Source organism: Mytilus californianus, unplaced genomic scaffold (genome assembly GCF_021869535.1).
Source record: "Mytilus californianus isolate M0D057914Y unplaced genomic scaffold, xbMytCali1.0.p SCAF_2, whole genome shotgun sequence".
Classification (NCBI taxonomy): Eukaryota; Metazoa; Mollusca; class Bivalvia; order Mytilida; family Mytilidae; genus Mytilus; species Mytilus californianus.
The window spans coordinates 62,827,018-62,841,712 of record NW_026262668.1 but is presented as its reverse complement, the minus strand read 5'-3'; the positions used below and the strand labels follow the sequence as shown (position 1 = coordinate 62,841,712).

At 32.5% G+C, this 14,695-nt stretch overlaps 1 protein-coding gene across 1 annotated transcript in view; it reads left to right on the top strand.

Moving 5' to 3' along the window:
* Positions 1-14,296, top strand: part of LOC127730186 (laminin subunit gamma-1-like) — a 46,598-nt gene extending 32,302 nt beyond the window's left edge. Inside the window, exons 19-26 of the mRNA XM_052238460.1 lie at positions 2,645-2,954; positions 3,416-3,553; positions 4,125-4,302; positions 5,861-5,983; positions 6,421-6,735; positions 7,353-7,511; positions 10,913-11,012; positions 11,911-14,296. Coding sequence (XP_052094420.1) covers positions 2,645-2,954; positions 3,416-3,553; positions 4,125-4,302; positions 5,861-5,983; positions 6,421-6,735; positions 7,353-7,511; positions 10,913-11,012; positions 11,911-12,176 — 1,589 coding nt within the window. The 3' untranslated portion in view covers positions 12,177-14,296. The remainder of the gene's footprint in view (positions 1-2,644; positions 2,955-3,415; positions 3,554-4,124; positions 4,303-5,860; positions 5,984-6,420; positions 6,736-7,352; positions 7,512-10,912; positions 11,013-11,910) is intronic.
* The last annotated feature ends 399 nt before the right edge of the window (positions 14,297-14,695 follow it).

Here is a 14,695-nt window from a genome sequence, read left to right as displayed (position 1 = left end):
TAAGTCAGCTATACCATGTGATGCTTTTTCAGATTCATCACTCAACAACTTCCTGTTTACCGTCAAGTATTTGGGCGGGGGTATCATCAGTGAGCCAGTGAAGCTCACAGTTTCACTTGTTTAAGTCTGAACAAAAAGAAGAGATTGCTTATTGCAATTTCAGGAAAAGCTTTCTGCTGATACATGTATCAGCTATCAGAATGCAAGTTCTGATTATTGTGATACTCACTCAGTCGCATTATGCACATTAACAAAAACTCACAACAATTTCTGAATTTACATACCTATATTTTTTGTCTCGTGTGCAGCATGTTGCTGGGGACATAGAAATACCAAGCATCCATCAGTCTGTCTGTCCGTCTGGTCTTGTTAGCGCTCTCACTTTTTTGCCAGATAATTATTAAACTTATATCTTTAGGATTATATCAGCAATGTCTCAGAGAAGTTTTAAAATCAGTGCTTATCAATATTTATGAAAAAATTATGCCCCTTGGAAATATTAATTATATGAAAAATTGCATGTATTGTGCTCTTGTGTACATTTCATGCCAGATTTTTATGAAACTTTCATCAGTGTTCTCCCCAGGAATTTTGGATAGCATCACATTTGGCGTAAAAAAAAAATTGTATTTATATTTCAATGTCATTTGTTGCGTCGCGGCGATGCTCTCTTTCTTTTAAGTTATGTTGATTTTTTTCAATTCATAACTGAGAATACAATTAAAGTATAACTGTTCTTTTAGTTTATTTCTTTAATATTCATTTATAGTTACAGAATTATATTTTTCTTGATAGAAACTACCAACTAAAAATCTAGTACAAAAGAGAACTTCTTTTATATCAAAAAGGAAAAGAAAGTATCATATAGTAATACCATTTCAATTAAAAACTATTCTGTTTATCATGTTTATGAAATTCATTATTTCCTGGGACTCAATGTATCAGTCCCAGTTGTTTCAAACAGATATATGTTTTTAACATTGTTAAACTACTTTATCAGTAAATTAATTGAAACAATGCGTTTACATAGAAATAAATACATTTTGCAAGGAGATCTAACAAATAGTCTGTAAATTCATGTGGAATGAGAAGCTTTCCCTTTTGGGATCATTATTATTCTGTCAGCTGTGCCATTTCTGCGTCTGTAGTTATTACCGTAAAAATGCGGATTTTGATCATAGCTGGTCCGCTTCCGATCCGTAATTAGTACAAATATATCGGCGGTCGAAGAAAAATTTACGAAAATAAACAATGTTTGAGAAGCGAATTGGATGAATATATCACGATTTTACTGTAATAAATAGATGAAACATTACCTAAAGGCAATTTTCATCACGTTCTAATGAAGTATAGAACTTATTTTGCCCAGAATCGAAATGGTTTGTGTACGCTCTCGAGTCACAGGCGCTTGTTTCTATCCATGGGAAGCCCCACTATCAACGTATATTTACGTTGATAGTGGGGCTTCCCATGGATAGAAACAAGTGCCTGTGTCTCGAGTACCGGAATGGAAAGAAAACACTTCTTTACAAGTTGTTAGTTTGAAATAACAAACGACCAGCCTGTTAAGTTCGCTCGTTTTTTTGTTTTGTTTTTTTCTTCTCTTAGGAGACGAATTTGCCTTGATTCAAACGTAGATTTCGAATTGTTTATGATTTTCTCGATGTCAAAATTTTGCAATTGGGCCACGTGTTATCAGTCATGTCATAAGTGTCAGCTTGGGGTATTCGTATCCAAACAGTTATCACCCAAAGGGCAATTAACACCTATTTAATCAATCTTAATTGCCTCTTATGTCCGATTTGAAGGGATTACAATTAAAGGTGATATAATTTTTATGATCACAAGCGGCAATTCAATGAAAGTTCGAAATTTAGGACATCGATATTGCGGCAATGTATAGAGCAGACAAGAAAAGCATAGCGTCCTCAAAATAATTATAGCGTCGCGGAAATTATTATAGCGTCACGGTAAAAAATTATAGCATCGCGGGGCCGCGACGCTAAAACGGCCTGGGGAGATCACTGCTTTCATCATATGTTTATATCAGCAATGTCTTGTACATTTAGAAAATCAGTGCCGATCTACTATTTTTAAAAGAGTTGTGCCCTTGGAAATATTAATTATAACTGAAATTGCTCGCAAGCCTTCATTTATCGAAGACATTTATTAAAAGTTTCAAAAAGCAGAAAAAAAAAGGGTTTTTTTAGTTATTGCTGTTGGATAGATAACATATGTGCAACGTTGGGGACATTGGATCTTTGTTCTTTTATGTATTTGGATTTTGACATCAAATTGTTCTTAAATTAAAAAAACAAGAATTAGTAGAATGGTGTTAGAAGTCCTCTAAAATAGTGAGTAGGAACAAATTTATAAATCAGTACCCTTAAATAATTACATGTTTTGAAAAAAAGGTATTGCTTGGGATGCGAATATTTAATGTAAGGAAAAGGGTATATTCAAGACAAGTCTTTAAAATAGAATTATGGTTGCAGTTGAAACAAAATTGATTTCATCATTTACTGTAGTATTTTTATAAGGTTTGATAAACTAATTGAAATCCTTATTTAAGAAATTTATAGATTTTTTTTTTATTGAAATTGAATATACTTTAAATAAAGAAAGCAATTGTTGATTTGTTTAGCTGATAATGGAACATTAGGGGTACAGTTGGCAGCATTAAGGAAAGCTGTTCAAGAAGTTAACTCTAAAGCTTATCAGATTGGTGGAAAATTGACAGCTGCAGAAACAGCATCACAGAATAGTGAAAGAGACCTCAGACTAGCCAGAGAGGCCATTGATCGGGCAGAAAAAGCATTAACAGCAGCAGAGAGTTACATTGACACAGAAGGTAGAGCAGCTCTTCAGAGAGCTAGGGAAGCCCTGGCAAAGTTTGGACAGAAATCAGATCAGATGACTCAGATTGCTTCTAGGGCTAAGACAGAGGCTGATAGGTAATTGATAGGTCATATTACCTCATATTTAAAAACAAATAAAGGATGGATGAAGAAGAAAGCCTTTGTACTTGTGTATTTGCCTTCTTTATAAATTTCAATATACTGTAAATGTGGAAATTTCACTAATTACATAAAAATGTCCACAGCCCAAATACTTTGTACAATGCAACAATATTGATGTCAAGTGCCAACTTATTGTTAATGCATGAATTAACCCCTGCACAAGAATTCAGTGTATCAAAATTGGGGAAAATGAAAACTTGAAAAATATACTATGAAAAGTACCAGCATGAATTAGAAAACCTTTATAATGAGGTTTACAGAAATCTACATGCATATTCTTAAATTTGGACTTCAATAAAACAAAGATGTGGATGTAAGGATGAGCCAGTGTGAGCAGCCAAAGACAGTATCTTACATTTATAGCATGAAGCTCAACATTTATTTTAAATTTACAGGCAATGGAAGGATGCTGAGAGAATTGAAATGTTGGCAAAAAATGCTCTGAACACATCTCGAGAGGCCAAACGTCTTGCTGAAGAAACATTGAGAATGCCTGACAAAACAAGTGACGACATTACTAGATTAAAACAGCAGTATGTTATCTATTAATTCCAATTCTAAAATATCATTTGGTAATACCATATTCAACCAACAGTCCTGCTTCTTTTATCCACCCAAAATTTTTGATCTCAGAATTAGTAAGTACTCTTAATTGACTTAAATTTTGAACACATCATTAAGAGCCTTTATCACACCTCAGGTAAATAAATAACGATGTGATTGGTTTAGCGTCTTTATGTGGTGATCCCTTATGGAACTGTAGGGGGTCAGTAGATTTTGTAGGGGACATCATGGCGTCAGGTCTACTATTATTGTTATTTTATTGCATTGTTTAATTTAACATTTATTACGAAAATTGGCTGGAAAGTCCACTATTGGTTAAATTCATGATATGGTTCGTTACTGAGCGCCTACCAATCTATGGAAGGTTTGTAAAATCCATGGGGGATTCAGCCTACAGCCTGTTATTATCCTTTGTGAAAAAGTTTAAATGTTGCCTTTTGCCTTCACTATCCTATTACTAGATAACCAAACAACATGTTCAAATTGAGCTTGTTCTGCCTATTATTGAATCTTATATTCAAATATAAAAAATTGTTATAGGTACAATGATGCAGATAGACTTTACAATCAAACGAGAACATTTGCTGAGAGTGCTAAACAAAGAGCAATTGATGCATATGATGAAGCTTTAAAACTATATACAGATGCCACATCAATACAGCTACCAGGAACTGATGTTCCTGCTCTTAAAAGTAATGCAATGCTGATAAAGAGAGAGGTAATTATCTTTAGATTTCAGTCATATGTTAGACTAAATTTGGGAGTTGCTGATAGCTTTAACACATAGCACATCTTGAACATATACCCAGATTTAATAATTGTCAAACCTGTGATGTTAGTTTAAGAATGAAGACTTTAGTGAGCTGTTTTTGGCTTCAGCAGAGGCAACAATTGTTGTGATTACATCGCACAGACAAGAAATATCTCTGTGTCAAGACTATTTATTATAGATTAGTAACATAACAATATCTGTTTGTAATGTAGTAATAATAATAATAATAATAATAATAATAATATTTTTTTTATTTAAAGAGGGTAAACACAGTTATATACAATACAAGTAAAAAAATAATAAGAGAAAAAAAGTAAACATGCAACATATTTTAAAACACATAGTCAGTTCACAATTGTATAGTCATGATAGTTCAGTGTACATGTACCATTAGAACATATAAAACAGACTGAATATTGGGACTGCCTCAAGTATCGTTTTATAATTTGTTTAAAACAAAAAGTGTTTTGCACTTTACGCATTTCATATGGTAGACCGTTCCATAAAACTGATCCAGAATAAGCAAAAGATTTTTTAAACAGTTCAGTTTTTGGCTTAGGAACTATCAAATTACCTTGAGTAAGTAGTAGTAAGGGGAAGATGACTCCATATATTAAAACAGGTTCTCACACTTTTTTTTGCTCATTGTTCTTATTAAAAAGACTTGCTAATGCTAAGATGAGATATTTGACAGTATAAAAATAAGATGATGTGGTATGATTGCCAATGAGACAACTATCCACCTAAATTTAAAAGAAGTGGATGTAAGCAATTATAGGCAACCGTACAGTTTTCAACAATGAGAAAAACCAATACTGTATAGTTGGCTATAACAGGCCCTGACTTGAAAAATATGAAATAATTCAATTGAGAAAACAAAGTCGAATTTATAAGAAAACAATTTACGAAAAACATACATGAACCAACAACAACCACTGAACTACAGGCTCCTGACTTGGGACAGGAACATAAAGAATGTGGCGGGGTTAAACATGTTTTGTGAGTGCTCAAACCTCCCCTAACCTGGTAAAGAGGTGTTACAGCACAACATAAGGACAAACCATAAAAATCAGTTGAAAAGGGCTTAACTCATTGGATCGATACAAAGCAGAAAAACATCTGTATATTATGTCTTATATTTATTTATGGCAGGATATTTATACATCCCTAACAAAAAAAGACACAGTTACTCACAGTTACTAAGACAATAAACAAAATAAAGGAGTAGTTTTAAGATACTCAATATTACTGTAACGGCTTTCAATAATACTATTTACCCGCAAGCTTTATCCTGGGAAACAAAGAAGTGCTATATAGAAAATAGGTTATATTCTAACTACTGGTAAGTTTTCTAATGGGACATAAGTTAGAGGTGTTAAGTACAGAAGTCATGTGAGTTGTGAATTAGGCAGCTCAACTATTTATTCTTACTCATTAATTTAGATTTGTACATAGACAGGACTCCAACATATGATAATAAGTATTTAATTTTTTTTTATTTTAGGCACAGGAAATAAAAGATGAAGCAATGAGATTAATGAGAGACAATGCTGCACTTTTAGAGGATGTTTCTAATCAAACTAGAGATGCTACTGGAATGTTGAAGGTTGGAAATGAACAGCAGAATGTAAGTTATGGCATATCAGTAGAATAATGTTATCATTTAGCAGCTCATCTGATTATGAACTAGGATATTGTTGTTAATAAAAAATTCTAGATGAAAGTTCAATATGCAGTTAATTGATTTTCTTCAAAAGAGAATACTGTAAATTCAGAAATTCAGCATGCTTTTATTATTGCAAATCCTTGACTTCTGTAAAAATGTAAAATCTAATTATGTGATTGCAAAAATTTTATAAGGGAAAATCCATTCTGAAATTAAGAATGCAGGTTTTTATTATTGCGAACTTCAAACTGTGACATTTTTCGCATGAATTAAAACATAGCAATAATTTCTGAATTTACAGTATTGACTATAATGCTGACCAAAAGGCTTTAATTTTGTATGAAATAAGAATACAAAAATGTATGTTTTGAATATTTTAATGTGTACTCACTTTTCAGCGTGTTGACGAGCTGTTAGCTGAAGCAGATGCTGCAAGACAAATGGCAAGAGATGCCACCAACCGTGCTGAACAAACATTAAAGGAAGCCAGTGAAACACTCAGAATTTTACTGGGATTTAATCAACAGGTTCAGGAAAACAAAGACAAGGCAGATAATGCTCTTCTGAGAATACCAGAAATTGAAGCTATAATTGAAGAGGCAGAGAAAAAGACAACGGAAGCTCAAGATGCCCTGAGTGGAGCAGAGTCTGATGCCGACATGTCCCTGAAACTTGCACAGCAGGCACAAAGTACAGCTCAGAATGCATCTAATGTAAGTTATTCGAGGAAACAGATAATTTTTATACCCTCTAGATTAATCTGAAAGACAATCAAAAATAAGTTTTCTATTGTATCCATTTACTCAAATGCTGACAGACTATGTAAATATGAAGCCTTGCCATCAGTCATGCTTAAGTGAATCTGAGGTTTAACCTTTGATCAAGTAACAGAATAAGAACTTGTGATAGACCATATATATATGCATATTGTTTCATAACTATCTTTCATCTCAATTGCAAACTGGACTCAGGTTTGTCCCGTGAGTCAAATTTTGTTAGGTAAATTTGATTCCCCTCCTTTTTGTGTTATTAATGATTGGTTGTTGTTTGTTTAAAAGTTTTAAGTACTTTTGATAGAATCTACTAATAGTAATTGTTTAATAATCCTTAGGTATGCTCTAGTGAAGTAATTACAATGCTTAGTTCAATTTTTTGTTTGTTTAGCCAAAACACATTTGTAAGTGGCCAGTGTGATATTGTGTTATGCCTAATGTACAAACAATTAACATGTTTAAGTATTCATCAAAACTGTACAGTGTCATTTGAGATCTAAAGGTTCTTTAATCAGTAGTGATAAAACAAGTTTAGGCAGTTACATATTTGTTCACAGGAGGCAAGTAGAATCAGACAGGAAGCTGACAAGACAAAAGAGAAGGCTACCTATCTGAAGGATGAGGCAGATAACTTATCAGAAGATGTGAATAATTTAGAAAAAGACATAGCACAACGGGAAAAACAGGCTGATGATGATTCAGCTCTTACAAATGATGTAAGTATTTTATTTTAACTTCTACCCTAGGTCACAAGGTAACAAATCGCAGGAAGCACTAAAATCTAACTCAGACACATTATACTGACTGAGCCGACAGGTCTTTGCTTTTACTTATTGATGACCCTGGCTTAGTGGAGAACCAGCAAATACCAATTTTAATGTCTTTGGTTTGACCTGGCCATGGATCGTAACCCACCAACTCCTGCACTCAAGGCAAGCAATAGACCACCGAAGTGGTATATAGTATAGATAATTGATATATGATTTTAATGAAAAAAATAGACAATGTATAGATTAATACAAATCAGCCAATGTAGCTTTCTTGGTGATAATTTATCAACATAGGCTGACAAATCTGGGTTGATGTACTATGTTTAACAAAATTTTGGATCGATTGTTGCAGAAAACCAAATAGCCATTTGCATGCAAAAAGTTATCAGGAAAAGAAAATGATTTGTGATTTTTTTTATGCCCCCACCGTAGCAGAGGGGGCATTAAGTTTTACCCTTGTCCGTCTGTATGTCCGTACGTCTGTACGTCCCAAAGTTGGTTTCCGTTCTCTTACTTTAGTTTGCCGAAACCAAATGTTATGAAACTTATACACAATGCTTATTACCATATAATACAGATCAAGTTCAAAATTGGGTGGCATCACTTTTACAATTCTTCAGTTATGCCCCTTTATAAACATAAAAACTGCTGAATTTTTCGTTTCTGTTCTCTATCTTTAGTTTGCCTCAACCAAATGTTATGAAACTTATACACAATGCTAATTACCACAAAATACAGATCAAGTTTGAATTTAGGTGGTGTCACTTTTACCGTTCTAGAGTTATGCCTGTATACAAATGAAAAAATTGCTGAATTTTTCGTTTCTGTTCTCTAATTTAAGTTAGCCTCAACCAAATGTTATGAGACTTATACACAATACATATTACCACAAAACTCAGATCAAGTACAAATTTGGGTAGCGTCACTTTTACTGTTCTTCAGTTATGTCCCTTTATAACTTTATATGATATGCAAGTGGGGGCATCATCTTTTTCCCATGGACACGTTCCCCATTTATTATTTTATAAGATTAAATTTTTTATTAGTCCCCTGCCGACGAAGTCGAAGGGGACTATAGGTTTGCACTCCGTCCATCTGTCCATCTGTCCGTCTGTCCATCCGTCAGTCCGGCAAATCAGCTTTCCACACTTTTTTTCTTCGTTCTTGAAGATATTGATTTGATATTTGGTATATAGTTTTATCATAACAAGTTATAGATCAAGTTCAAATTTTGTTCTGGTCTGATGATTTAGTCCAGAGTTATGGACCATAACTCTGGACCATATCTAATGTTAGAGTACTATGTTAAACCATATTTCTGTACAAAGGGAGATAACTCATTTTTTAAAAGACATTCTTTGTTAAATTATTTGAAGAATTTTTTGACAGGTTTGTTTGTTATTTAGTATAAACTAATTTTCTGAATGCTATATATATAAAAAAAAAATTATGAAGAGAAATCCTTTAATTAGATGATAATCTATTTTTATTAATGTATATATTTCAATACATTACATTGTGTAGATAAAAGTTGTTGACATTTTATAGATAAGTTACAAATCTATATTAGTTTGTGACAAATGAAAGAAAAAAATATTTGGAACTATTAATTATATCTGATTATAATTTGAAAATAGATATTCACTGTATTACATCATATCTAATTCTAGAGAACTATTAATCATATCTAATGTTTTTTCATCATGCTTATAAGATATTGATTGATAATTGGTATATAGTTTTATCATGACAAGTTACAGATCAAGTTCAAATTTTTGTTTCCGTCTAATAATTTTGTGCAGAGTTATGGTCCTTGGACTTGAAAAATTCACTCATATAATCAGTTTTCAACACTGTTTTTAGTCATGCTTGAAGATATTGACATGATATTTACTTTTTAGCTCACCTGACCTGAAAGGTCAAGTGAGCTTTTCTCATCACTTTGCGTCCGTCGTCCGTAAACTTTTACAAAAATCTTCTCCTCTGAAACTACATGGCCAAATTTGACCAAACTTGGCCACAATCATCATTGGGGTATCTAGTTTAAAAAATGTGTCCGGTGACCCGGCCAACCAACCAAGATGGCCGCCATGGCTAAAAATAGAACATAGGGGTAAAATGTAGATTTTGGCTTATATCTCTGAAACCAAAGCATTTAGAGCAAATCTGACATGGGGTAAAATAGTTTATCAGGTCAAGATCTATCTGCCCTGAAATTTTCAGATGAATCAGACAACCCGTTGTTGGGTTGCTCCCCTTGAATTGGTAATTTTAAGGAAATTTTGCCGTTTTTGGTTATTATCTTGAATATTATTATAGATAGAGATAAACTGTAAACGGCAATAATGTTCAGCAAAGTAAGATCTACAAATAAGTCAACTTGACCAAAATGGTCAGTTGACCCCTTAAGGAGTTATTGCCCTTTATAGTCAATTTTTAACCATTTTTCGTAAATTTTTGTAATCTTTTACAAAAATCTTCTCCTCTGAAACTACTAAGACAAATTTAACCAAACTTGTCCACAATCATCATTAGGGTATCTAGTTTAAAAAATGTGTCCGATGACCCCGCCCGCGAACCAAGATGGCCGACATGGCTAAAAAATAGTACATAGGGTAAAATGCAGTTTTTGGCTTATATCTCTGAAACCAAAGGATTTAGAGCAAATCTGACATGGGATAAAATTGTTCATTAGGTCAAGATCTATCTGCCCTGAAATTTTCAGACCAATCAGGCAACCTGTTGTTGGGTTGCTGCCCCTGAACTGGTAATTTTAAGAAAATTTTGCAGCTTTTGGTTATTATCTTGAATATTATTAAAGATAGAGATAAACTGTAAACAGCAATAATGTACAGCAAAGTTAGATCTACAAATAAGTCAACATGACCAAAATTGTCAATTGACCCCTTAAGGAGTTATTGCCCTTTATAGTCAATTTTTTACAATTTTCATAAATTTTGTAAATTTTTGTAAATTTTTACAAAATATTTTCCACTGTAACTACCGGGCCAAGTTCATTATAGATAGAGATAATAGTAAGGAGCAAGAATGTTCAGTAAAGTGAGATCTACAAACACATCACCATCACCAAAACACAATTTTGTCATGAATCCATCTGTGACCTTCGTTTAATATGCACATAGACCAAGGTGAGCGACACAGGCTCTTTAGAGCCTCTAGTTGTTTACACCATGACAAGTTATAGAACAAGTTAGCATTTTGTTCCAGTATAATGAATTTTTACCCGGTAGGGGACTATGTATTGCCATGCAATACTCTCAGAATGCTTGTTTTTTATATTTTACAAAAAGCTATGAAATTTTGAAATATTTTAATTGTTTTAACAGGCATTGAAAAAGGCTAGTCAAGCACAGAATACAGCCAGAGATGTATCAACTAAAGTTACAACAGCATTAAATGAAATTAAAAATATCTCTAATTTATTGAGTAAGTAATGTTAAAAAAAACTCTTAAAACACACATTTCTAACTATAACTGTTATAATAAAGTCAGAAAAAAATTGATTGACTAATTGATATTTGGTGTTCAACGTCACTTTCAGTACTATTGGCTTTATTGTGGCTGTCAGAATTCATTGGTGGAGGAAGCCATAGTGCCAAGAGAGAACCACCAACTATTGGAAGGAAACCAGAGAATTCTAGTCAGTGAGAATTGGACTCTGAACACCTGCCATGTGCAAGGTTTAAACTCACAAACTCAGTGTTGACAGGCTAGTGGTCTAGTAGATGAAGTACTTAGACCACTCAGCCTCCAAGGCCCCAGTATAAAAAAAAAAAAAATCAAGTAAAAATTTGACGAGTATAGAATGAAACTATATACTGTAAATTCAGAAATTATTGTGTCCATTTATTATTGCGTTTTTTGAAGAATGGACATCAATGCGAGATTAAATATTGTGATTTCTGGAAAATATGCATACAGATATATGTATCCGATATCAAAATGTGAGTTCTTATTATTGTGATACTCACCAAGTCACATTATTCGCAATAATAAAAACCTCACAATAATTTCAGAATTTACATTAGGTTGAATATTCATAGAACAATCAAGACTTAAACAGAGACGCATTGAAATGAACAGATAAAAATAGACATTTTATACAGGATAATTAATGGAAGTTTTTGTAAAAAATTTTCATGCTGCAGGTGAATAGTTGGATAGGAAAGATAATACTGTACAAAGCTACTCAAATTCATTTTCACTCTTACATGTATTTCATTGAAGACCCCAGTGTAGCCTTGATTGTATGTGGTATGAACTCTTCAGTTAAAGATACCATGCGGTTGTACATTTTTTTTTAAATATTTTTTTTTTATTTCAGATCAACTTGATAGTGTGGACACTGCTAAATTAGATGCTTTAGAAAGAGACCTTGAGGATGCAGAGAGGCATTTAAGAGAAAATAATTTAGACAAACAATTTGTTGACCTTGAGAATGCAAATAATGAAGTCATAGATCTTGTTCTCAAAAGTAAACGAGAATATGATGACCTGAAGAAAGACGTAGAAAATATAGAACAAATAATGAATTCACTACCTGATGGTTGTTTCAAGAATATAGAAATAGAAACAGCACCTGGTCCTTAGATTATTAATGAATCAAGGGTTATCTTATGTAGCCATTGTCAAGTTGGAAGTCTAGATCTGAGCGATTGTTGGATGTAAATGGTAGAACACAATGAGAATGTGAAGAATTTTAAGATAAAGACAATCGTTTGAAACAGGACAAGTATATTCTACAAAAACTCAAAACTATGATAAATCATTCTTTCTTTTTTTTTTAAAAATGTCAAGATAAGTAAGCATACTTTTATTACCTTTGATATAAAGTTTATGCCTATGTAATTTCATCGAAGGTTTGATAAGAATATTTTGGTAGTTATCTATTTTGTTAGCTTTTCTTTTGAACAGTTAAATCTATGGGATCCTTTACTATTCTAGTCAATACTAATCATTTCCTCAATATGCTTGTGAATTGCAGGCAATTTGCATATGTAATATATCTTTCATGTATATTTAGAAATCAATTTTTTTCTGTCTTTTGTTCAATTTTGTATTCTAATTTTTTTTTTAATCAATTATTAGAACCACATTGAAATGTGCGTAGAAATTGTGAGATTGCACCTATGATCAGGGGTTTCGATTAAAATGTTTTCCTGGGATCTGGAACTTTTTTACTTTGCAACAGTAGTTAAAGATTTATTACCATGAAGATAGAAAGGTCCTGGGCCTTTTATTTGTCAGGAAAAATTTGATTCCTTAATAATATCTTGTAAAAGTTAAGAATTTATTCGAGTTCCTTCATGAAAAAGTCTTAATTTTTCAATTGATTTGCTATTATTTTTCAAACAATATAGGTTGACAAATATTGTGCTGTTAACAATCAAGGCCAGTGGAATCTCGTAGCAATAGTGTTGTTCATTGTCCTGTAGATAATCACATCTCATTAATATTATTATTTGGATTTCATTCAGATTCATTAATCATTAAATATCAATGAACTTCTCAATTTTGAATATTTGTCTAAACACTGCTTACAATTATGAATTCAGTGTTTAGAAACTTGAAAACTATATCAAGTTAATAGCATTTATAACTAAAAAAAAACATTTGACACATTTTAGTATTCCCTGATCCAGAAAATCCTTCTCTTTTGTCAGCCAAAATATCTCAACTGTGGAGTAGAATTTTGTTTACCTCAAATATGAAAATTTTAATAATGTGGTAATTTGATTCAGGGCTTAGAAATCATTGTAATATTAACAAGTTATAAGTTCAGGAAAAATTTTATCAGAAATTTCAACTCCATGTAAGAACTTCAAATCCCAACATAAGTAAACTGACTTATGCAATTATGTTTGATAAGGGGAAATTCTAGTATGTGTTAAAAGTGCAATTCCATGTGTATTAATTTATACATTATTTGAAATCCTTCCATCTGACAACAAGACAATTTTCAATTCTAATATGATTAATTTTTCTTTCTGTCGAAAAAGTCTGAAATTACAATTATAAATGTAGATTGTATAAATAACAGGACTGAAAATAACATTCTATTTAGAAATATCTTCATGAGTATTTAAGACAACCGCAACCTACCATGGTATCCGTATTGGTAACTCTATCTAAACTAATAGCTAGAAGATGTTGGTTCACTTATGTAATTTGTTCTGAAAATTGTATTTTGTGTGATAACAATTAATTGCTTCTAGACTGTACAGTTTAACGAAATTATTGACAAAACCACCATGACCACGTATAGAAATGCGTATAGTGCCTAGAATTGAGAACTATGATGATATGCCATTAATATATATACCTCAAGTGGGAATACTCTGTTCTTGTTATTATAAAGATATTTCAAAAAGGCAGACTTCTTTTTTATATATCATTTTTGCAATGCTTAAAACATAAATAGAATCCTAGAAAATTTTATTTATTTGGATAAATATTCTGCAGTTAAGTATAAATTCCTTGGCATTAGATGTTGCAAATAAAGATACCACAAATAGTAATGTGATTGTAAGAAGCTCCATCATAGCATTTAGTATAAACTCTTAGATATTCAAATGCTTGTTTGCTTGGTAATGTGTAAATGACCATTGATTTTAGCAAGTTATTTTAAAATGAGTAGTAGTATACATGTATATCAAGTTATTATACGACCGCAAAAAAATTTTGTGGTCGTATATTGGTATGACGTTGGCGTCGTCGTCGTCGTCGTCGGCGTCGTCGTCGTCGTCCGGCGTCGTCGTCCGAATACATATTGGTTTTCGCACTCTAACTTTAGTTTAAGTGAATGGATCTTTTTGAAATTTGACCATAAGGTTAAATACCACAAAAGGAAGGTTGGGATTGATTTTGGGGGTTATGGTACCAACAGTTAAGGAATTAGGGGCCAAAAAGGGGCCAAAAATGAGCATTTTCTAGTTTCCAGACAATAACTGTGGAACGGTGTATGGATCTCTCTGAAATTATACTACAAGTTTCCATACCACAAAGGGATGGTTAGGATTTGCTTTGGGGGGTTATGGCTCAAACCGTTTAGGAATTTGGGGCAAAAAAGGGGGAAAAACAAGGTTGTCCTGGTTAATGGACAAATACTT